At 47.5% G+C, this 25,719-nt stretch overlaps 1 protein-coding gene across 1 annotated transcript in view; it reads left to right on the plus strand.

The window, feature by feature from the left end:
- Positions 1–25,719, plus strand: part of lsamp (limbic system associated membrane protein) — a gene marked incomplete at both ends in the record, with an annotated part of 275,123 nt that overhangs the window by 105,792 nt on the left and 143,612 nt on the right. Inside the window, 2 exons of the mRNA XM_083637792.1 lie at positions 12,820–12,964; positions 14,177–14,264. Of these exons, the coding sequence (XP_083493918.1) occupies positions 12,820–12,964; positions 14,177–14,264 (233 nt within the window). The remainder of the gene's footprint in view (positions 1–12,819; positions 12,965–14,176; positions 14,265–25,719) is intronic.

The following is a 25,719-nucleotide window of genomic DNA, read 5'->3' on the forward strand; positions in this document are numbered from 1 at the left end:
CACGAAAGTAGGCCGTTTTCACCATTAGGCTAATATGTATGCACGTTAACGCGCCCACGTTAAATTATGCACACATTTTCAATTAGGATAGTGTGCCAGTGAATGCTTTCACATGCCTAGCGTCATTCATCACGCACGCTCTCTCCATCTCTGTGACCTAAGGACCGTTATATTAGTGTAATGTGTTTACAATGAGTGGCAAAGCGCTGCCACCAGCTATGCGTATGTATTTGTTTATCTGTTACATGGAATCGTCGACGACGACGATGACGAGGCAATTAAGGAGTCATTTAACTGAAAGGTGGAGGATAATCATTTATTTGCATTCATTTATGTGTCCCCCGCTGAGTGTAAATTATGGCCTTAAAATATCATTATTTCGTGGCAATGAGCCTTTACGGCCGTCTTTAATAGCTGCTATGGGGCCCGGGGCCATGCCTCGCTGCATGAACAACTCAACAGAAATCAATAGATTAACATTGCACTGTCGTTACTATACATTGTAATCTAGATAGCGTGGCGGTCCTAAAGCCTGTCATGTTATAGCCTTGCTGAACGATTGTGGCAGGGGCACACTGTGGAATGGGGTTAAAAAGGTTTAAAAAAAAAACTACACATCGAACTCCATTGGGGACTTGTTATTTTTCTTGCTCTTTGATCAGTAGTCACATGGCAAGTCAGCGCACTCTAGGAAGCCTATTCAAAAATATCCTTTTAAGGAAATAGTGTAGGACTGACGGAGTCTAAAACCTTTTTAGTCTTTGGTCTTCAACAGCACGCAATCACTGTTAACATTAAGTTAACCTTGTCAGGGCTCAGGGGACCGTGGAGTTCTCCTTGGTGCTAACTGCTATGAGAGACCTTTGAAGCATCAGTGGGAGGTCTCGTTCTAGCATCATGATGTGAGATGGCTCTGTTGAAGCCTAATTATGAGTCTGTACCCAGTGAGAACTAATGACAAAATAATACATCTATAGTAACATATGAGGGCATAGAGATATGTTCTAATTGTTGCCATGGCTACGCCATCAATTCACATCGCAGTCCGAACAACATGCGGGAGAGATGGGTTCTTTCCTCTTCATCCCCACAAGCAACCCTGCTTGAAAAATGCAGCCAATTAAACAATGAGCATGTGTGGCATGTTGCTATTATTCTGCACTTGATGTGAATGCTGGAGTCATTAAAGCTGATATGTATACTTCAGCATGTCGAGTGAAGGCTGGCTGTACAGCTGTTCCCTATAGCTCGCATATTGTTCACCTTGAAAACATGTATTTTCTATCCAGCGAGTTCATATTAAGGTATTTCTCAAGATATGCTGTTCAATATCCTGATCACAAATGTCCCTGGATGCATGAATTGACCAAATTCATACTCAGTATTCAAACTGTACACATAGAAGCATAGAAGTAAAACGTACACAGATTGTGAAAGACAGCAACCAATCAGATAGTGTTTACTTGCAGCTGGCGTATTCAGGTTTCTGTTAATTGTGATAAAAAAGTTATTGTACATTGCCTCAATCATTCTTAAAGGAACACTCTGCCCATTTTCAACCAGCTTTGTATCATTAGAACATCAGTAGTATATCAGAAAATTGTAAACGGTTTTGAAGTCTGTCATTTAATTTGACAGTTATTGAGTGTTACAACATCACTGGTCCACACTAACTCAAATTAATAACTCAGTAACTCAAATAAACTCTCAATAACTGTCAAACTAGATGAATGATGAATAGTTTGACAGTTATTGAGAGTTTATTTGAGTTAATGAGTTATTAATTTGAGTTAGTGTGGACCAGTGATGTCACTGGTCCACACTTTAACACTCAATAACTGTCAAATTAAATGACAGACTTCAAAACCGTTTACAGTTTTCTGATATACTACTGATGTTCTAATGATACAAAGCTGGTTGAAAATGGGCGGAGTGTTCCTTTAACCTTTTTCATATCAAGGACCGCTAATTTAGTCCACATCATGGCCATATACCCTCATTTGATGAGATTTTGTCTCTTGAACCCAAATCTGAATCTTCTTATTCTTAGATATGATCATGGTTGGATTTGTATTTATGTCAAATGAAAGCTGAGAAACCACAGATGCCAGTGGTGTTAGTCTTACCACTCTACGACCAAAACTCACTGAACTCACTGATGCGACAGGCATCAATAAAGGGTACATTGAAACAGGTACCATCTGTACAGAGAGAGAGATAACAGTGTAACTATGATCAAAACAGGTGTTCTTCTCTAATTGTGTTAACTTGTTGAAAATGAAATAATGCTTTAACAATTTATCAATTTGCTGGGGAGCCCACTCAAGGACCCCTGGTGGACCCCGGACCCCACGTTGAGAACCACTGGCCTATTCACCTTATCATTTGCCCATATATCAGGACGCTTCTGCATAACATCATTTTGTAATCGTTATTCCGTTTTAGACCCGGAAGTAGATTACTCCTACCTTTATCATTTTTAGACTTGCCAAAAAGCTATAAAGTTATAAAGTTTTAATATTTTTTCGGATGAGAACGTAACCTATTTTCCAAATATGTGACAGGTTTATCAGCATAACGCCTATTTGGAAATTTCTGACGAGCAATGAGGAGCGCTGGCCTGGTCGGACTAGCTAGTATCTGTCAACCCCTACAGACGTGCTTTTGTAACTAACGTTATGCCGACCAGGTAGCCTACAGCCATCGGCTCCTCGCAGCAGTAACGCTATATGAGCATGTTACTGAAGTTGGCCACACTCGCCGCAGTGTAGCTGCTGAAAGTTGCAAAAACGTCATTCATAGTTTATAGTTGATCGATGTTTACAACGCAAACGGCCGGCGACCGCTGAACCGGAAGAACAAATACAATTGCGTCTGACAAGGAAGAGAAAAGGTGGGCGGGGCAACATAAGGTGAATAGCATTGAAATGTGAAAACTCTCAAGTGGAATGCTTAAGTATCCCACATTTTGAATGTGCACGTCAACGTGCATCTGCAGTAAGAGCTAACCACCACAGTCAGCTTTCCCCCCCACAGACTGTGCGAGTGCAGGAAGCCTGTCTTAAAATGCCTGCAGTCAAATCATACAGACCACGCGCTCCCCCGAGTGCCTGTTAGCTTTCAGACGGATATGAAGAATAGCTGTCAACCTTTAGCCTTGTCTCGGCGCGTCGGCGTGTGAATTAGATATCCCGTCCCGTGCAGCAAATCACCGTGGACCAGTCTGACCTTCTCATTTTGGCATGACACCTGTCAGTCTCATATGTGATATGCTGACTCCCGTGCCCCCTGGTGGTTAACCTTTAAAGTGCACCCTGCATCAAATGGCATCCGCAACACAACCCCTCTAATAAGGCAGTGCTTTTGAAAAGGAGCCCACAGAGGGGAAACAACTTATTAGCGCTATAAGAGGATGTAAAAGCCAATACTCCTGGTGGAGCTGCAACCCGAGCTCCACCATCGTTATTTAAGGATCATCTCCAGTTCAAAGCGTCGTCTTTGTATAAATAGATGAAGAGGATGCGGTTAAGAAAATGTGGTGAAGACTTGTTTGGTATGGTTTTTGCTCCAACTCGAGCAGATGTGATTGGAATCAACATGTAGCGCAGGTCCCACGACTTGGTGGCACTTTACCAGCAGCAATACCATTTTTATTTTTATTCGATTTTTTTGATAGGTCAACAGATTCCAACAAGCCGATTTGATTTGAAACAGATTTTCATGTCATGCCCGACCGAGACAGAAACAGGCAGGTCTGGAAAACAGGGTTTTAAGCGAGGATAGGACGGACGCACGCGCCACTGTTCCCTTCCTTCGTGCCGCGCTCCTCTTCCTGTCTGACAGTGCATCATCATCATCATCATCCTCCACTTCCCCTCTAACCAGCGAGCTGCGCTCACGTCAAACACGAGAGGTGGAAGAAGAAGAAACCCAGAGACGTGGACGTATTTCACAGGCGATGTCAGCGTATCGCTGCTTTAACAAGCGCTGCCAAGCCAAGTAATGATGGCAGAAAGGGCCGGCGCTTCTTTTGTGTCATTCTGACAACAAACAGATGTTACAGTGAATGTCAATATCTCAATCAAATATTGTCAATTAGTTGAATGTTACGCACTCCAAAGCCCTGCTAGGATTGGTTAATAAACCCCCCCTCTCTCTCTCTCTCTCTCTCTCTCTCTCTCTCTGTATGGGTCATGATTCATCCACGCGAGCTATTTGCAGTTTGGTTTGGAGCCTGTCTTGATAGCAACAAGGTGAAGTGCCAAAGCAGAGCGTGCTGATGGATGGCATAAGAGGTAGAAATGTGTGTAGAGTGAATTATGTAAACGACGTAGTGGTTCCTCAGTGTCACACTTACAGACAAGGCCTTATGTGATCCCCTATAATGATAAGAGCAGGGAGAATACAGGCCAGGCAGCAATGGGGCGGTGAAGGTCGCCATATTGCAGCCAGTAATGGGACAGTAATAAGTATCATTTGCGGTAATAAGAGCCATGTGGCTGCTGTGCCCACTCCCTCTCTCACTGTCTCTCACAGACTGCAGCACTTCCATCAACACACAAAACTGCACACACCCGCACACACACACACACACACACACACACACACACACAGCAGCACGCGCACATACACACACACACACACACACACACACAGCAGCACACGCACATACACACACACACACACACACACACACAGCAGCACGCGCACATACACACACACACACACACACATACACACACACACAGCAGCACGCGCACATACACACACACACACACACACACACACACACACACACACAGCAGCACGCGCACATACACACACACACACACACACACACACACATACACACACACACAGCAGCACACGCACACACGCATACACACACACACACACACACACACACACACAGCAGCACACGCACATACACACATACACACACACACACACACACACACACAGCAGCACGCGCACATACACACACACAGCAGCACGCGCACATACACACACTAACACACACACAGCAGCACGCGCACATACACACACTAACACACACACACACACATACACACACACACACACACACACAGCAGCACGCGCACATACACACCGGCCATGTGTGCGCTGACAATCCTGCTCGACAGTAAACGGCCATAGACGTATGGCAGCCTAACGAGAGGCAATGGGGAGGGAGTTTGACGAAGGACTTGTGTGAAGGAAGGAGATGAAGGAGGAGGAGAGAGACAGAACGGGGGTGAGAGATGGGCGCTGGCGAGACTGAGAGAGGATGACAGAGGGAGAAGGGCAAAGACAAGGAAGAAGAAGAAGAAGAAGCAGGTGCCAAGACAAAAAGAGAGTGGGAGCGCAGTATATATCTCCCCACATTTAATAGCAGCACCCCGGCCCTCGCCATAGATCCTGCTGCCTACGTCTCAATGAGGCCCCATCTCTCACGGGCTCGTTACACGTCAACACCTCCTCCCTCAGCCTGCTTAAGAACACAGTAGCAGGCTGAGGGAGCTGGGAGGCGGGTTGCCGCATCGACTTCAGAATGTGGCTGAATATGGGTCAGAGTGGAACCGGCGTGACACTAGGGGGCACTGCTGGGCTTTGCCCTCCTGCCATGTGTGAAGTGAACCATGGGGGCAGCAGCCAGATTTTGGCGTCCGCTGGCTCCATGCAAATGTTTGTTTTTCCTGTGTGCTAATGTTGTGTTGAAACGCCTGCTCCGGAGAGCCAGGCTCTGAGACCTTCTGTAACCTTCACAGCACAGCAAACCCCAAGTGGGGCATCTCTTTGGAAGGGCTTCACCGCCCTTACCAACAAACGAAACAAAAAGGAACACATAAGACACATAAGACGCACGGCACCGCTGAACCGCGCGGGCACTTGCAAAAGCCTTAGAGGTGAAATCAGACCTTCGCCAAGAACATACGAATCAACCAGAGATGCTTGTAACAATTTTTTGATGAACATTCTCCCCCCGCCAGGCAGCGGGTTAGCCGGCCAAGTCTCCAAACAATCATCCCTGGCCTGATTAATGTGTGGCTCCAGGCAGCCATGCATGCCAACCAAGACAGAGCAAGATGGACGGGCTTCACGACAGCAGAATTATAGCAGGCTTTTGTGGCTGTCTGGGGGCTTTGATGCAGGAAAGGGAAATTCATAAACGACAAAGAGTAACTCACAGTATTTTCTGACGCATTTTACGCCACGAAGGAGCTCTCCCTCCAGGGTCTGGCTAGAGTGAAGGAATGGCCGTAACGATTCCAATCCGTATGAGCAAGATTCCTCAGGACACAACTTGCAGGTTGTGAGTGAGAGAGAGAGAGCCTGGTCGCAGCAGAGTCGTGGTATATAGAAGAGTCGCGACATCTCCATTCACTCCAATGGACCAGTTGCACCTCATGCATTTTGGTCCACTCTCTCTCTAAATTGCTCTGGGTCGCTGTAACGGATGTCTTCTCTCTCCGGTCTCAAGCCAGGCCCCTAGGTGGCGACAGCAGGGAGGGAGGGCAGGAGGGGCTCTTCCTGTGACGCTAGCGGCTTCCTGTTTAAACTGCCTATATTAATGAGAGGAGACGCTTTATCACCCTCATCACTCCTCTTCTTTAAATGCTTCATTAAAGCAGGGGACAGAAAAGTCATGGAAAAACAGCTTCAAACGCACGCTGCACCTGCTTTTGAAATCACGGTAATTAACGTGACCTCCTCGCTCATGCTGTCAACACCCATTTACAAAGGAAGCTGATGCTCAATTAGCATAAACCAACACGTACACACGCGAAAAGACCGTCACAGCTGCAAAAGCACAGTCGCCTTGCCTCGAACGCAGCGCAGTGCAGTCTGTCCTTTATGACGCCACATCAACGGTAGCCTATAACGGGGCCCGTAGCGGCTACGATTAATTAGCTCGTTAATGGCCGGTGTTCATTGTACCCTCTGAGACGCTCGGCGATAAAAATGTATTTTTGTTGTGGCGTTTTTTTTCTTCTTTCAAACGGAGGAAAAGGAAAGCTGTAACAAAAGTGTATTACTCACGTGAGTCGCCGCCTGTGTGTACTCTGCAGCAATGCCGCCACCACTGCACCAGGTATTTCAATCAATGCTTTGTTCCGCTAAAGCCGGTCCTAGGGGATAAGCTCAGACTTACCGGAAATACACTTAACCTGCTACACAGAGAATATCTAGGGCGAGAAACTGCTTTGAGGGCGATGGAGGAATGACCTGACTTTGATTTGCTATGCAGCTTTTAGCTTTGCCTCTCTCTTTGCCCATAGCTCCCCCCCCCTCTCTCCTTTTTCTCTCTGTCGCTTTCTTCCGTGACTCTTCTCGCTGTGGCTCTCTGTTTGTTGATTAGCAATCGGTCCATCGAGCTCCATCGTAGCTTCTCTCCCTTTCTCCCCCCGCCCTCCCTGCCCTCCCCGCCCTCTCCGCCACTTATACAAACACAGAGGTCTGTGGTGGGCCATGCGAGGTAGGCATCAAGCAGTCGCTGTGCCTCTCCTGGCCTTCATCTGTATCGATTTGCTGGAGCAAGTTGTTTATCTGTCTAGGAGAGAAGGAGATTTTGCATTCTCTTTGGCAGGTGCAGGGATATCTGCTACAACACACACACACACGCACACGCACACGCGCGCACACGCACACGCGCACACACACACACACACACACACACACACACACACACACACACACACACACACACACACACACACACACACACACACAGACAAAATGTACTAATCACACACACACATGCACCTGATGTGACAAGTCAATGCTGGGATAAAAAGGAGATGAGAAAGGGTGGAGGAGAGGATGGGAGAAAGTTGAAGAAGGCGGGCGGGCGGAAACAAGACAGAAGTAGCGGAAAAAGAGAAAAAGAGTGTTTGGTGGATAAGGGTGAGAGAGGTGTCAGGGAGCCGACGGAAAAAGGAGAGGTGAGATGAGGAGAAGTAGGTATTGATGGAGAGTCGGGGCTGGTGGGTGGTGGGTGGTGGGTGGGTGGTTGCGGCTGCTCTGTCAGTCTTGGCACATCGTTCGTCTCATTATAGTTTCACTCTCCGGCTCCAGCCTGGGCTCTGGTCCTCCCCCACAGCTAGCCCCGGAGCAAGGATCCATCCAGCCCAGCCCTCCTGTCAACCTGTGCCCAGCTCAGCAGCTCTGGCCCAGGCATCTGTCAGCCCACACAGTCCCCTGTCAGCCATAGCCTATATTGGCCGCTCTGCGTTGGCACCGCACCGCACAGCGGGCCAGGGTATAGCATAGCACAGCAGCACCAGCCTATCCATCTACAAAGCAGGGGGGAAAATAGAGCAGGACAACAGCCGAGGCATCCATCACTACCAGACCTAGCGTCAAAACCCAGCCCCGGTCTCTAAAGGGACTGATAAACAACAGGGAAAAATGTGGTCATATATACTGTCTGTCTGTCTGTCTGTCTGTGTGTGTGTGTGTGAGTGTGTGTGTGTGTGTGTGTGTGTGTGTGTGTGTGTGTGTGTGTGTGTGTGTGTGCGTGTGCGTGTGCGTGTGCATGTGCGTGCGTGTGTGTCTGTGTGTCTGTGTGTGTGTGTATATAGGATATATATATATATATATATATCCTATATATATATAAATATATACATTTATATTTATATTTATTTATACAGTGTGTATAAATATATATGTATATATAGGCTATATATATAAATATATATATAAATAAATATAAATATATTTATATATATTTATTATATATATAAATATATATATACATATATACAAATAATATATATATATATATATATATATATATATATATATATATATATATATATATATATGTGTGTGTGTGTGTGTGTGTGTGTGTGTGTGTGTGTGTGTGTGTGTGTGTGTGTGTGTGTGTGTGTGTGTGTGATTGTATATACATATAACAAGACATTTTGTTTACAAGCATAATGATATTTGCTAGCATTACTGAGAATGTGCATTCTGCTGAGGATTCTGGATTCTGAAGAGGATTGTGCACACGGAGACACTGCTGGGATTATAAAGGGCTGGTTATTGGCTAACACCGTTACAAATTATGTTACAAAAGTCATGGTGAGCTGCAGCCGGATAACGGGATGGCATTTCCATTATAAATGACTGGACCTTGGCTCGCTATTCCAGTCAAAGCGAGATCCCCGCCAACGACTTGTTGAACGCAGCTCAGATCAAAGCTCTTTCCTCGTTCCACATGCTGGTCCAGCAGGGCCTCTGTACAGCCCAGCAGTCCAGTCACAGCCTGGCCTGGATACACGTTGACAGCTAGTCTGGTAGAAGACAACAAGAGCTCCAGGCGGACAGCAACTCTGACACATGAGAGGGAGTTCTGTGCTTCCAGGGGACCCTCTGGGTCACCCTCGGGACCCTCGGGACACCTGATCATGTCGAGAGAAGACAGCCAGAGACGTGGGGAGGAGGCAGCTGAGGAATTCTAACTGTAATGCAGATCAGTGAGTGTTGATTTGATTTATCTTCCCTGCTGTTTAACCTCTGCTCCAGGGGCTGATGGAGAGGAGAGAGAGGCAGGCTAGGTCTCTGCTCCAGGGGCTGATGGAGAGGAGAGAGAGGCAGGCTAGGTCTCTGCTCCAGGGCCTGATGGAGAGGAGAGAGAGGCAGGCTAGGTCTCTGCTCCAGGGCCTGATGGAGAGGAGAGAGAGGCAGGCTAGGTCTCTGCTCCAGGGCCTGATGGAGAGGAGAGAGAGGCAGGCTAGGTCTCTGCTCCAGGGCCTGATGGAGAGGAGAGAGAGGCAGGCTAGGTCTCTGCTCCAGGGCCTGATGGAGAGGAGAGAGAGGCAGGCTAGGTCTCTGCTCCAGGGCCTGATGGAGAGGAGAGAGAGGCAGGCTACAGTGTGTAGGTCTCTGCTCCAGGGGCTGATGGAGAGGAGAGAGAGGCAGGCTAGGTCTCTGCTCCAGGGCCTGATGGAGAGGAGAGAGAGGCAGGCTAGGTCTGCTCCAGGGGCTGATGGAGAGGAGAGAGAGGCAGGCTAGGTCTCTGCTCCAGGGGCTGATGGAGAGGAGAGAGAGGCAGGCTAGGTCTCTGCTGTAGGGGCTGATTGAGAGGAAAGAGAGGCAGGCTAGGTCTCTGTTGCAGGGCCTGATGGAGAGGAGAGAGAGGCAGGCTAGGTCTCTGCTCCAGGGGCTGATGGAGAGGAGAGAGAGGCAGGCTAGGTCTCTGCTCCAGGGGCTGATGGAGAGGAGAGAGAGGCAGGCTAGGTCTCTGCTGTAGGGGCTGATGGAGAGGAAAGAGGGGCAGGCTAGGTCTCTGTTGCAGGGCCTGATGGAGAGGAGAGAGAGGCAGGCTAGGTCTCTGCTCCAGGGGCAGATGGAGAGGAGAGAGAGGCAGGCTAGGTCTCTGCTCCAGGGGCTGATGGAGAGGAGAGAGAGGCATGCGAGATGAGAGCGAAGGGAAGTGGAGATGAAGGCAGAGGTGTACAAAGACGAGGGATGAGGTAAGAAAGGTGTGAAGGTTTCATCAGTGGAGTAACAGTAGTAAGGCTCCGTTTGAAGTCTCAGTTTGGTGCCATGTATGATTACATCCATATGGAAGAGCATATGGTGACTGCTAATGGAGGGGAAGTAATACAATTAGGATCGTTTGGATCGTTAATTGTTCTCCTCACCTGCAATTATCCAAGAGCTCACATCATGCTTTTAGAAGTGACACATTCACAGCCTGAGTGCTATTTACAGTCACAGTGTTTTACTTTACTTAGAGTAAGTGCTTAGCGGAGTCAGCCAAAGCAGATCATTACTGCCATGCAAACACGTGAAAAGGTGTTCAATTTGTCGCTTTGAGGCAATTTAAAGTAATGATTCGCAAATGCAGAGCGTTTTACATTTTGAAAAGCAGGGCTTCGTCAATCTGGTCATCCACCAAATTGGCCACTCTGGGCGACGCATGGAAAGCACTTTATTACTTTATTTTTGAAAAGCTGAAAAGTCAGGTGACATTACTAAAGTCAGGTGACATTACTAAATGCTGTGCCTTGGATCGCATTTTTTTTAAAGAAGCAATTTAGCAATTTAGCTTCTTTGCAAGCATTAAGCCATTTGATTGCCGGGGGAAACATCCTGAGTGGTGGCGATAAAGAGCGGATTCCATATTGGAGATTGACTACTGTAGAGGTGTTTAAAAGTGGAAAGAAATCTGCCAAAGGGAAATAACAGTAACAGGAAAAACCTCCCTCACACAAACACACAAACGATCCCAGCAAATCACACACAGCTCACTTGATATGTGTATATGTTATATCAGCAAGTCTTGAGCAAAGATAGAAACAAACACAGCCAGAAATCTCAAACAACAGACTTTCTGCTCACCGATCTTCATGATTTAATATTGTAAACACACATTTGGAGAACATCTTTTTCAGGTGTTAGGCTCATTATGAGTCTATAGTGACTTATATTATATGAATAGTCCCCCAATTAACGCCTAGATATTTACCCTTACTCATATCATAAAGTAAATGGACCTCCAGGCCTTCATCTGAGAGGAGCTCGCCATGTTCACACTGTTAATTGAGCTCCCCAAGATCATAGGAATAATGTGTTTGGATTTCTTTTAGGGGCGGATATTTTCGGATACAACTTCCAGCCCCGCAGAGATTTGAAACAAAAAGGATTAAAACAAGCACCCGCTTTGGAGTGAGCTATAGAAGGTAGTTGTTACAGGGCGGGGGCGGGAGGGGAAGGGGGGTGGAACAGTCAATAACAAATGTTATCTGGGTTCCACACAAGGGAAAAATTCAAGCTGCGCGTACAACCCCTCAACAAATCTGACACCACCCGGCCGCTCCCACTGTGTCACGGGCCGGGGCTGACCCGGGGTCACCTGGCAGAGACAGCCTCACCCCGCGCCGCCTGGCTAATCTACTCTCGTGTATCCGCGCAACACTGCAAAAGCGCCGCGCGCAGCCAAGGGCCCCCGGGTGGTGGCGACGCAATTTGCATGTGAAGCGCATCCACTGTCGGCTCGCATTACATCTGATATCCATTCTCATCGATTCCCACGTCTTCTTCGCACATTTACATTTATTCATTAGACACACGCGCGCGAGCTCTCCCCTCCTCCCCGTCCCCCGTTACCTCCCGTGTGAGATGCCTTCGCATGGAGCTTACTCTGCGTAATGCTCTGACAGCGTGCAGCCAGGAGAAAACAAGAGGAGACCGCTGTCCTTTCTCATGTGGAGGAATAGGCTCACTGTTAAAAGGAGATGTATTCATCAGAAGGGGAGATATGGGAGGCAGCTTCGGAGGCGGGGGGGACATGCAGAGAGGGAGAGGCAGAGAGGGTGGTAAAGTGAGGGAGGATGGAGCATGAGTGGGAGGGGGGATGAAGCAGGAGAACGATTTCTAGAGAGGAGCTTAAGTTTCGTGATCCCCAGAGATCTATATGGATAAGTGGAGCGCTGAGTTGTTTGATTAGATTAACTAATCTCTGGATTATCCTCGCTGGTCAAGCGGTATCACACGTATCTGCTGAATTGTGCGGAATGGTAATGCTGTCCTGGTCCATTGTTTCAAAGAAATGGATTGTATGTTTAAACCCTGGGCTTGGTGCAGCCCAGGGTTGTACTCCGTGCAAGTGTCTAACTTGTCTGTTTCCTATATCTACAAAATTCCACATTTCCTTTCTCCTAATCAGATTAAATATCATCAAATGAAAGAAGTTAGATTGCCTTTCTTTTCCCCGCTCCTCCGCACTGCGTCCCCGAACGAGGAGTCACGCGTCCTCCTTCCCCGTCTATTTCCGTCTCCTCACATCTGCTCTGGTTGTCCCCGCAGGTGTTACGTGGACGAGAAGGCGTCCAAGGTGGCTTGGCTCAATCGATCCAACATCATCTTCGCCGGCCAAGACAAGTGGTCCCTGGACCCCAGAGTAGACTTGGTCACTAAAGGACAGCTGGAGTACAGCCTGCGCATACAGAAGGTAACGCTGACCTCAGAGGGCACAAGCTGCACTCTCATAATACATCATTACACACTCTAGTTGCTCCATCAATAACTAGGTTACATACAGTACAATCTGCACTGGGCACCGTTTGAAGGACTTCATAGCTAAAGAGCATGTGGCACGATGCTAGTAAACTGCAATCTTCTTAACGGAGGTTAGGGGTGGAGATGGTGAAAATCAGTTTTTTGCAGAAGGTTTAGCCACCATTGGTCCAGGCAACCCAGTCTCACAAAAAAAGTGACATCGTAACATTGGTCCACACACAGCCGGCTTTAGAATTGTTCGAAGGTAACGTTTGTTTGGCGCGCCTTGCGCTGACCTCCAGCAGTCGTTTAGCATAGCGACAATCTCATATCCAAATAGGTCGCGGTACAGTGGTTTACACTTTCATTTGCGCAGTTTCATGTCATGGGGGAAAAGACGTCACGCGGTGTATACTAGACTAGGACACTAGAGGTCAGCAGAGCGCAACTACCGTCTGTGGCAGGAGAGGTTGGGTTAGGTTAGCTATGGTTAATGCTGTTTACTGAAAAACAACGCAACTGCAAGAAAAACTTGGGCTTGTCAACCAACATCATCATTGGTGAGCAGCAAAAAACAGAAGTATCTCTTTAAAGCAGAGAGGGAAAAACACACCTTCGAGATCACTATTTAGCATTCATGTAAAACAGCTCTGTAAACAGTTTTGAAATCAGCAATTTGACAAGTTCAATCGGGAGGAAGATATTGACAGTGATGAGATTATTACCATTAGCATGTACTGTAGCAGCGTGTGGTGTGCTGCTGTTTACGTCTTTGTTAAAATATTCCTCATTTGGCTTAGTAATTGCTGGGGTGATTATGATGGTGATGAAAAAGAGGGTGGTGATGATTAAGGAGAAGAATATGATGATAGCATTTTTCTCAACACAGTTACAAAGTGCTGCAAAATAAGCGAAAACACAATGTAAGACATCATAAAAACAAAACATAATAAAAGGGAGAACTTGCGACGGCTGTCTACAGCAGAGCAGAGGTTGTGGTAGTAATAACAATATTGACATAATAAATGTGCACATTTGCAATATATGCACAATATAAGCTTAAATATAATCATTGAAGCTACTTCCGTTATTACCGGAGGCAATTAATACAAAACAGACAACTGAGATGCGTTTTTTCTTTAAATCTATTCTATACCCTGTCTAGGTGGACGTGTATGATGAGGGCTCCTACACCTGCTCCATACAGACCAAACAGCAGCCCAAGACCTCGCAGGTCTACCTCATTGTACAAGGTAAGACCTTCTCAACCTCAATTCATTCTGTCAATAAACTCCGTGATATCATCATGAACAGACCCTCCTACTGCACGGCATATTACCTATTGTTTGAATTATATTTCCAATGTCCTTAGAGTCTGACTTTATAATAAACTTTGCAGTCCAACAGCGCGCACACACAGCAGGCATCAATGTCATCAGTCTGCATTATTAGATGGGGAAATCTATCCCTCTAGGAGTCTGCGAGGAAAATATATGAATATGTATCGTCGAAGGGAAGCCATATGTCATGAGTGCCCCCCCCCCCACAGCAATATATTTCCTTGCTCAAGTTCAAATGATTCTCAAGTGTACTTGAAAAGCCTTCAGTAGCAGTTTTCCATTTCAAAGAATTCTAAGTCATTTCTCTTGAATGGAGACAGCAGGAAGGTTGAGAGATAGTGGAGGGGTGAGAGAGAGAGAGATAGTGGAGGAGTGAGGGAGAGAGAGATATGGTGGAGTGAGGGAGAGAGAGATAGTGGAGGAGTGAGGGAGAGAGAGGGAGTGGAGGAGTGAGGGAGATAGAGGAGGAGAGAGGGAGAGAGAGATAGTGGAGGAGTGAGGGAGAGAGAGATAGTGGAGGAGTGAGGGAGAGAGAGACAGTGGAGGAGTGAGGGAGAGAGAGAGACAGTGGAGGAGTGAGGGAGAGAGAGACAGTGGAGGAGTGAGGGAGAGAGAGAGACAGTGGAGGAGTGAGGGAGAGAGAGACAGTGGAGGAGTGAGGGAGAGAGAGAGACAGTGGAGGAGTGAGGAAGAGAGAGGGAGTGGAGGAGTGAGGGAGAGAGAGACAGTGGAGGAGTGAGGGAGAGAGAGACAGTGGAGGTGTGAGGGAGAGAGAGACAGTGGAGGAGTGAGGGAGAGAGAGAGACAGTGGAGGAGTGAGGAAGAGAGAGGGAGTGGAGGAGTGAGGGAGAGAGAAACAGTGGAGGAGTGAGGGAGAGAGAGATAGTGGAGGAGTGAGGGAGAGAGAGATAGTGGAGGAGTGAGGGAGAGAGAGGGAGTGGAGGAGTGATGGAGAGAGAGAGAGTGTGGAGGAGTGAGTGAGGGAGAGATAGTGGAGGAGTGAGGGAGAGAGAGAGTGTGGAGGTGTGAGTGAGGGAGAGATAGTGGAGGAGTGAGGGAGAGAGAGACAGTGGAGGAGTGAGGGAGAGAGAGACAGTGGAGGAGTGAGGGAGAGAGAGGGAGTGGAGGAGTGAGGGAGAGAGAGACAGTGGAGGAGTGAGGGAGAGAGAGGGAGTGGAGGAGTGAGGGAGAGAGAGGGAGTGGAGGAGTGAGGGAGAGAGAGGGAGTGGAGGAGTGATGGAGAGAGAGAGTGTGGAGGAGTGAGTGAGGGAGAGATAGTGGAGGAGTGAGGGAGAGAGAGACAGTGGAGGAGTGAGGGAGAGAGAGACAGTGGAGGAGTGAGGGAGAGAGAGACAGTGGAGGAGTGAGGGAGAGAGAGACAGTGGAGGAGTGAGGAGAGAGAGGGAGTGGAGGAGTGAGGGAGAGAGAGACAGTGGAGGAGTGAGGGAGAGAGAGGGAGTGGAGGAGTGAGGGAGAGAGAGGGAGTGGAGGAGTGAGGGAGAGAGAGGGAGTGGAGGAGTGATGGAGAGAGAGAGTGTGGAGGAGTGAGTGAGGGAGAGATAGTGGAGGAGTGAGGGAGAGAGAGAGTGTGGAGGAGTGAGTGAGGGAGAGAGAGTGTGGAGGAGTGAGGGAGAGAGAGAGACAGTGGAGGAGTGAGGGAGAGAGAGAGATAGTGGAGTGGGAGAGGAAGGGGGGGTGAGACAGGATTAGATCTATGGCAGAATAAAGGTTGCTTTTAGCACAAGTTTGCTCAAATGTCCTTTTAGAAAGTGATTGTTTGAGTTGAGCTCATAAGATGGACGTGCAGCCTAACTAGACAAATTGAATGAATGCAGAGAAAACTGTACAGTATGCATAATACCTGTATTTAATGTCTACACGTTTCTCATCGTTCTACATGTTGACTGTAGATACAGGAAAGGCTGCTTTTCTCTCAGCCATTTCAGGCAAAGCACTCATTTTTAATTCACTAATTAAAAGAAGCAAACAAAACGAGGGACATTCTACAAAAGCCAACTTCAAAGCCAAGTTAGCTGGAGTCTCCCTGAACCAGCAGTCTGAACGCTGGAAGGCCGTTACTGTAATCTGATGTTCTCACACGTACACCTCTGCCTCTCTTCTCCTGTCAAGCTCCTCTGCCTTTTTAGCGCTCGCTCTCCTCTTCTCCTTATCTTCTAACCACCTCACGGGACCGTGAGAGAATAGCAGCTATAAACACAGCGAGCTGCTGTGCATCAAGGCCAAAGCGGAGAATTCATTATCCATTGAAATGCCAAAGTGTCTGTAGCCGTGCTTCCAGAAGCCACGGCTCGTTGACACAAATTGCTCTTAACCTGTCAAAAAAACACGCTGCCTGGCTGACAGAGTGCAACGTGAGTGCGCGTAAAATGGGATCTCTTGTTTGTTTTGTTTTTGTTGTTTTGTGTGCGTGTGCGTGTGTGTGCGTGTGTGCGTGTGTGCATGCTGTGTTTGTGTGTGTGTTTGTGTGTGCGTGTGTGTGCGCGTGCGTGCGTGTGTGCATGCTGTGTGTGCGTGTGTGCGTGTGTGTGCGTGTGTGTGTGTGTGCGTGTGTGTGTGTGTGTGTGTGTGCGCGTGCGTGCGTGTGTGCATGCTGTGTGTGCGTGTGTGCGTGTGTGTGCGTGTGTGTGTGTGCGTGTGTGTGCGTGTGTGTGCGTGTGTGTGTGTGTGCGTGTGTGTGTGTGTGTGTGTGTGCGCGTGCGTGTGTGCATGCTGTGTGTGCGTGTGTGCGTGTGCGTGCGTGTGTGTGTGTGTGCGTGTGTGTGTGCGCGTGCGTGCGTGCGTGCGTGCGTGCGTGTGTGTGGAGTACTTCCCACTGTAGTCATTTATCCGTTATTCTGAGGCAGCACATGACAACATAATACAGTATGTACAGTACAGTGAGAGAAATCTGATATGGCAACTCAATACAATTCAGCGCAGCCGATTGGTCCATGAGTCGGTATAGGCTCTGGCTGTAACTGCCCTCCACTCTAAAGCCCACTTCACTGACTGCTGGGAAACTCGACCCCCGCCTGACAAATAGTTGCGGCTGTCAGCCGCCGAAATGCGCCAGCGTATCATTCTGCCACACAATAGCCTGCGAGGGGAACCTCTCGTACAGCTATGAACTGAAGATACCATCCAGTAAGAGCATTTTAAAAGGTCAATATGTGAATTGATGCTCCCGCGCGGCGCTGGGATCCGCGGCGGCAAATTGCCCTCTCCTTCCCAGAATCCATTGTGTCCTGATTATACGACGCTTGATCATCGGAATGTCCTGACTGCACTTCCACAGTTTGCGTCGGCGTCCTCGTTTATCACGGCTAATGCGACAGTTATAGCCAAACATTGATTCTGTTGCTTTCTTCCCCTGCTATTTCGTCCTCTCCGCTTATGCCTCTCAAAGTCCCATTCAATTTGCCTGCCATTGTTAAGCTCATCTGTTGTACTTCCCACCCCCCCCCCCCGTTAGCGTGGGTGTAATCTGCTTCTGGAGGTGCCGCTCTGCATCCTTCATCTAAATTGCGGCGCGGCGCTGAAGGCGTAGGTTTCTGCCAATTACTGTGAACATTTTGACTGCGAACATTACAAACATGGCGAAACATTTTATTTGACTTTTAAACAGTGGGCCAATATTGAATGCGGATGGCGTCGGAGGAGTCTACAATTTTGCTAAATGCGTTTTAAATAAACAGGTTAAAGGGGGGGGGGGGGGATGCTGCATCATTAAAGGTTTACCTGTATTTACATAAGAAAATACACTCATACAAAAGCCATCATCACGTTATGACCCACTATAATCGTGTGGCGGTGTGTTTATGTGCAGAGACGCTGCCCCCTGGCTGTATTTTCCTGTTTTCACAATGTTTCGCTGTGGTCGGCACGTTTGTGGGCGGAAACATTTTCACAGCCCCACGTGGGGGGGGCATGCAGCGCCCAGCCAATAACATTGCACAGAGCAGAGCCAGCAGACTGCATTCTTCAAATGAAACCAGGAAATGCGGCACATTCCCAGAGCATTTTGCGAGATGTTTGGAGCTCATACCTCCATGCTTTAGAGGTGTGGGTGTGTTTATTTGTGCTTTTATAACAACCGCTGTGAAACTATCAAAAAATAACTCTCATTCCCTGCGTTTCACCGGTTTTGTGCCACTCGCTCTCCCCATTCACTGTTAACCTCGCTTGTTTTCCAACTTCCCCATGCTGTTTGGCACAGCTTCTCGTCTCCAGCTATCACCAAGGGAAGAAGAAGACAATGCCTCTGGCGTCCGGGTAGTGCAGTGGTAGATTCCCTGCCTACCTACAGGAGGGTCGCAGGTTCGAGCCCCGTGTTATCTCCTGCTTGGTCGGGCGTCCATAGGTGGAAAGCCGGTTTAGGGGGTATGGGTCCTGGTGAGTGGTCGCTGCACTAGTGCCTCCTCTGGTCAGCCGGGGGGCGCCTTTTCTGGGGCCGGGAGGAACTGGGGGGAATAGCGCTACGTCCTGCCGGCGAAACTCCTCGCTGTCAGGTGAAAAGGAAGTGGCTGGGCGACTGCACATGTATCGGAGGAAGCATGTGCTAGTCTACAGTACAACTCTCCCCAGATCAGCAGAGGGGGTGGAGCATCAACCGGGACAGCAACCCCCCCCCCCCCCCCCCCCCCCCCACACACACACACACACACACACACACAGAACCCAATCAAATCTGCAGTATAATAATTCACCCTGCCTTCATCTTGTAATGGCTATGAAAATGTTCCAAGCATCAAACATGGCCCCTGGTTACAGAGCCCAGAGCGGCTTCACATAACCAGAGCTGACAGTCCTGTGCTCGCAGGGACAGGGACGTAATTGGAAAACAAATGATCAGACAAAGTAAATTTGCGGTGGATGATAAAGCGGGTGGACTCGCATGGCCCCGGCGCGCGCCACCAGGCAGCAGGGTCACCGCACACGAGAGGAATCCTAATAAACGCCTCCCCCCCACCCCCACCCGCACGCCCCCCTCGCGCCCCACGCCCCCCTCGCGCCCCACGCCCCCTTTGATTTTTATGAAACAGCCATTTAAGTTTTGCCCGTGGGCCCGCCCCTTTTCTGATCAATTGACTGTGTGACTGAAATGTAGACTTTGATGTTTGCCACGTCCATTAACCAGTCAAGCACTATCTGTGTGTGTGTGTGTGTGTGTGTGTGTGTGTGTGTGTGTGTGTGTGCGTGCGTGTGTGCGTGCGCGTGCATGTGTCTGTCTGTGTGTGTGTGTGTGTGTGTGTGTGTGTGTGTGTGTGTGTGTGTGTGTGTGTGTCTTTCTGTCTGCCTGTCTGTCTGTCTGTCTGTGTCTGTCTGTGTGTGTATGTGTGTGTGTCTGTCAGTGTGTGTTTTGGCCTTTTCTGTGCGTATGTACTATACTAGTTGTGGAGAGGTTCACAGAAGTCATACTTTGGTTTGTGGTCACTATAGGGATGCTTTACGGTATATATGCTTATATACTTTACTTTACTTTATTGCATTTAGCAGACGCCTTTATCCAAAGCGACTTACATCATATTACAGCATTGCACAGAAAAATACAACAATAAACCAGAAACAGGAGCATAGAATACAACAAATCAATTTTCGGAGGGGCCCAGGTGTAGCCCGAAAAAGTAGGTTTTTAGTCTCCGGCGGAAAATGGCTAACAATTCGGCCAGCATAACAGAGGGGGGGAGCTCATTCCACCATTGAGGAGCCAGGGAGGAAAAAATGCACGAGCGGGCCAAGCGACCCCCGGGGCCACGCAGTGATGGAGGGGCGAGGCGAGTTGTGCAGGTGGAGGAGCGGAGGGAACGATTGGACGTTTGGAAGCTGACCAAAGATTGCAGATAGGTAGGGGCTGACCGGTGAACTGCCCGGTAGGCCAGTACGAGAGTCTTGAATTTAATACGGGCCACAATGGGGAGCCAGTGGAGGTCGCGGAGAAGGGGAGTGACATGGGAGAATTTAGGTAGGTTGAACACCAGATGAGCAGCTGCGTTCTGGAGGAGCTGGAGGGGTTGGATGGCCGAGGCAGGTAGCCCCGCCATAAGAACATTACAGTAGTCGAGGCGGGAAAGGACAAGTGCCTGGAGCAGAAGTTGAGCCGCCTCCCTCGTGAGGAACTTCCGGATTTTTCTAATATTATAAAGGGAGAACCTACAGCAGCGGGCGGTTGCTGTGATAAATGATGAGGTTGAGAGCTGGGGCCGGTTGCACCAACTGGTCTTAACTATGCCTGGTCGTAACTCCTACGTCGGTCTTAGTTAAGACCATGGACTTACGCCTGTTGCACCAACACGGCTTACTCTGGTCTTAACTACGCTGGTCATAGCAATGCGCGTTCATGTGAATTGTCGGGGAATGCCCTCTGATTGGCCCAAATGTGCCTCGCGCCGTCACCCACTACTGTATGTGCGTCACTACACCCTCCCTCCTCCCACCCCCCTCCTCCTGTGGAAGCCCCGGGGGAAAATGGCGGCGCCCATTAGTGTCAGGGAGTCTGAATGAAATTGAATGTAACGTTCCCAATTCTATGTATTAAATTCTAAAAGAATTAACGCCAACATTTGGGAAGGCTAAGCCACACAAGTAGTTAGTTATAATCTAACGTCGTGCTTTCAAAGACGGCGAACTGGCGATGTTACGACGATGACGGTCAAAAAGGTCTCCGCGGAGATCTCTGTTACAGGCAGGCTCTACGCCTCCTCCTGACGAGGCGTAGGAGTTACGCCTGGTCTTAGTGAAAATAAGGCTTAAGTCGTCTTGGTGCAACCGGCGTAGCTGTAGGTCGTAAAGTTACGACCAACTTAGCTTAAGACCAGTGTAAGACCAGTTGGTGCAACCGGCCCCTGGTTGTCTAGGATCACACCAAGGTTTGGTATACGTCGCAATATGATTCCTTCGTGATATGAGGTTCTCAATTCAATGCAGCCGTGATGCGATGAAATAAATACAAGTTTCACAGTCGACAACAACAGCGTGACTGTGCAGAATTGAATTAATCTCTGAGCCACAAATCTCTCGAGCAATGCTGTGTTGGCTTTCTAGAATGTAAACAAATATTTTTTAAATGTCATTTCAAAGTGAAGATAATGTAATTTGGATGGAGTGCTTGTGAAGTTGTGGCGGAGAAGGCGTCTCATTTGCGATTACGACAGCAGAATCAAATGTAGCTTATATCTTCTTCTTTCTTTCTGCCCCGCGATACGTATTGTCGCATGTTTTGTATTGCGATATAAATGATGACATTTTGATATATCGTCTCCATCCCTTGTCGTCACATTTTGGCTCAGTGGTTCACACTCTCACCTCATAGCAAGAAGGTAATGATTGTGCATCTCAGGCCTGTTTGTGTGGGTTTCCTCCCACACATGCATTCCAGGTGCATTTCAGGTAGTCTGACGACTAAAATGCCCATAAGCCTTTGTTACTGTATGTACTACAGTATATACAGATGGTTTGCTAAGGCCTTTGAGACCTGCTTGTGATAAAGCATTATATAAATCTACTTTACTTTACTTGTACTTTCGGTGAGGGGGAAAAATAATGATGCTGGAAGCTGCCTTTTTATTCAATAAAACGATCCACTTCTATAACTGACTTTTCACACAGCCTCGACATTCAAAAGCAAAGACACACTTAACAATCTAAGGGGAAGAACATCAATATCAGGTGGCATTTATACCTTCAACTTGGTGTCGCCACTTGACACTCCAGCTGCTTTAATGACGCGATGAGGGAGCTGCATAGTTCAAATAGAATATTCCACCATCTGATAAACTTGCAAAAAGTATACTCTGTAGACGTTTCAAAAAGTATACTCTGTAGACGTTTCAAAAAGTATACTCTGTAGACGTTTCAAAAAGTATACTCTGTAGACGTTTCAAAAAGTATACTCTGTAGCTTCAAAAAGTATACTCTGTAGACGTTTCAAAAAGTATACTCTGTAGACGTTTCAAAAAGTATACTCTGTAGACGTTTCAAAAAGTATACTCTGTAGACGTTTCAAAAAGTATACTCTGTAGCTTCAAAAAGTATACTCTGTAGACGTTTCAAAAAGTATACTCTGTAGACGTTTCAAAAAGTATACTCTGTAGACGTTTCAAAAAGTATACTCTCTTTAGACAATAAGAGCTTCATGCTTTGCCTCTATTCAGAGAACTTTATTGACATGAAGAAGAAAGTGAGAGCCAGCTAAACATGTGGATATCCAGTGATTTTGTAATAACTGCAGGTTCTCAGTCATTGTAATTGGGTGCAAATCTGCATTGTCTGTATATTAAAACTTTAAAACAGTTTGTTTTGTTACTTGAAAACAGCTTTTTGGCAAGTCTAAAAATGACTACGGTAGGCGTCCATATATGTGCAAATAATAAGGTGAATAGGAAGGTTTTGAATGCTATTTTTGTGCGAAATAGGGAACTGACGAATTGTCCAATCTTGACCACACAGTTGTATCCACCGGTGCAGCAAATCAGTAAATGTCTTTATTCTATGTGAACATGTTTCACATGAAATAAAGAATCTAGGGGGTAATTTCTGAGTCACATGAGGGCCCCACATACAGTAGTACTGTACCAGGCCTGTGCGAATGGAGTTTAGCCCTTATAACTGCCAGTCTGAAAGCAGACAGCTGAAAAATCACAGCTCGCTGAACTAGGATTTCCACTAGTATATCCAACAGTCAATGCTCATATCCATCAGTCAATGCTCATTTGACATGACAATTTCACCAGTTAGGAAAACACGGCCAGCAAGTGGTTCAGCTTTTCCTCCCCGCAGTTTTTCAAATCAGTGGCCTAATCGCTGGCCATGGCTAAATCGAAAGTCATTCTGCCGTTACGTGCATCCCAGGCCCAGAGAGCCATGATGACTGACATGGATTGTCCTCCTCCCCGTGATTACAGAATGAGTGTGTGTGTGTGTGGGTGTGTGAGTTTGTGTGCGTACTACGAACATGTGTGTGTGCGCGCCCCCAATCATCCCAGAGTGTGTGCTGGTTGTGTGCCAGATGTCAGGAGCTCCTTGAGGTCTGTCAATAGCATCGACCGCACGGTGGCCTTACAGGTGCAGTTGCATGCTTTCTTTGTTGCTTTAATGTTTCCCTTTCTTGCAGCGGTGATGACAGTGCTCCATCAGCTCATTCAAATCACCATCGATCTGCCGGCTGTAGCTGCTGGATTCAAGTCAGCACTTTACTGCGTGTCGCCCTTTGTGAAATCAGAGCCGTATAGATTCCGGCGTTACCATAAGTAATGACAGTAACATGCCTCCTCTGATCTCAGAGCGTTACTATAAGAAATGACAGTAACATGCCTCCTCTGATCTCAGAGCGTTACTATAAGAAATGACAGTAACATGCCTCCTCTGATCTCAGAGCGTTACTATAGCCCTTTTCCCACATGCGCTTTGTACCGCAAAATGACCGGTACGTGGTCTAATGCCTGCATGTGAGAAAGGCGCCGTGCCGGTATAAGCGCGACCCCGTCGTCCCCGACATTTCACCAGTTTCGACCCAGTCAGAAGAGCGGTATGCTCTTAAGGAGACGCAAGTGGAAACGGTTCCAGTCATTTTCCGCGACAGCGGTCCTTCAATCATGGGCGAGGAGTAGCCTACACACGTTGCTTAATGTTCCAGCGGGCATAATCTAATCATTCGCGCACATTAAAGCAAACTGGCGAAATGATCTTAGCCTTAGATCTAGCCTAATAAGAGCAGTATGTCAGCTTGCTGATTTCCGAAGGCAACCCCGGACACATCAAACAAAGCCAGTCTGTAAAAAGTGCTTCAACGCGACGCAGGTGAACGGATAAACATCGAACCAGCAACTATTTCTCTCAGACACGGATCCCAACTTCTTCAAAGTGCATCAACTAATCATTCGCGCACATCAAAGCAAACTACTTCCACATTTCGCTTGTGCATTTGCTGTGTCATTCGCTGTGTCTGTCCGTGGCTGCTGCTCTCGAGCAGAGAGGGGAGGGGGAAATCGGCTGTGTTGATTACGCTGGCGGCTTGACGCTGCTCTTAAGTCAAACGAGTGTGATTTATTGTGTGACAACTGACAAGCGAACTTATTTCGAGTTTTGCCGACCCCCCAAATAAGCTCCCCCCTCCCCCCGCCCCCCCAACATACAGTACAGGAAAATTCGCTGATAGATTCCCACATGCGCGAGCCGAAGTGTGAAGGGAAATGTCCGATATTGACTTACAGGTAATTTTCCGGTACGCATGTGGGAAAAGGGCTTATAAGAAATGACAGTAACATGCCTCCTCTGATCTCAGAGCGTTACTATAAGAAATGACAGTAACATGCCTCCTCTGATCTCGAGGCGTTACTATAAGAAATGACAGTAACATGCCTCCTCTGATCTCAGAGCGTTACTATAAGAAATGACAGTAACATGCCTCCTCTGATCTCAGCACGTTACTATAAGAAATGACAGTAACATGCCTCCTCTGATCTCAGAGCGTTACTATAAGAAATGACAGTAACATGCCTCCTCTGATCTCAGCACGTTACTATAAGAAATGACAGTAACATGCCTCCTCTGATCTCAGAGCGTTACTATAAGAAATGACAGTAACATGCCTCCTCTGATCTCAGAGCGTTACTATAAGAAATGACAGTAACATGCCTCCTCTGATCTCAGAGCGTTACTATAAGAAATGACAGTAACATGCCTCCTCTGATCTCAGAGCGTTACTATAAGAAATGACAGTAACATGCCTCCTCTGATCTCAGCACGTTACTATAAGAAATGACAGTAACATGCCTCCTCTGATCTCAGAGCGTTACTATAAGAAATTACAGTAACATGCCTCCTCTGATCTCAGAGCGTTACTATAAGAAATGACAGTAACATGCCTCCTCTGATCTCAGCGTTACTATAAGAAATGACAGTAACATGCCTCCTCTGATCTCAGCGTTACTATAAGAAATGACAGTAACATGCCTCCTCTGATCTCAGCGTTACTATAAGAAATGACAGTAACATGCCTCCTCTGATCTCAGCGCGTTACTATAAGAAATGACAGTAACATGCCTCCTCTGATCTCAGAGCGTTACTATAAGAAATGACAGTAACATGCCTCCTCTGATCTCAGAGCGTTACTATAAGAAATGACAGTAACATGCCTCCTCTGATCTCAGAGCGTTACTATAAGAAATGACAGTAACATGCCTCCTCTGATCTCAGAGCGTTACTATAAGAAATGACAGTAACATGCCTCCTCTGATCTCAGAGCGTTACTATAAGAAATGACAGTAACATGCCTCCTCTGATCTCAGAGCGTTACTATAAGAAATGACAGTAACATGCCTCCTCTGATCTCAGCGCAGGCTCGTTACTATAAGAAATGACAGTAACATGC

This window comes from Poromitra crassiceps (assembly GCF_964638095.1).
Source record: "Poromitra crassiceps genome assembly, chromosome: 5".
NCBI classification, from domain to species: Eukaryota; Metazoa; Chordata; class Actinopteri; order Beryciformes; family Melamphaidae; genus Poromitra; species Poromitra crassiceps.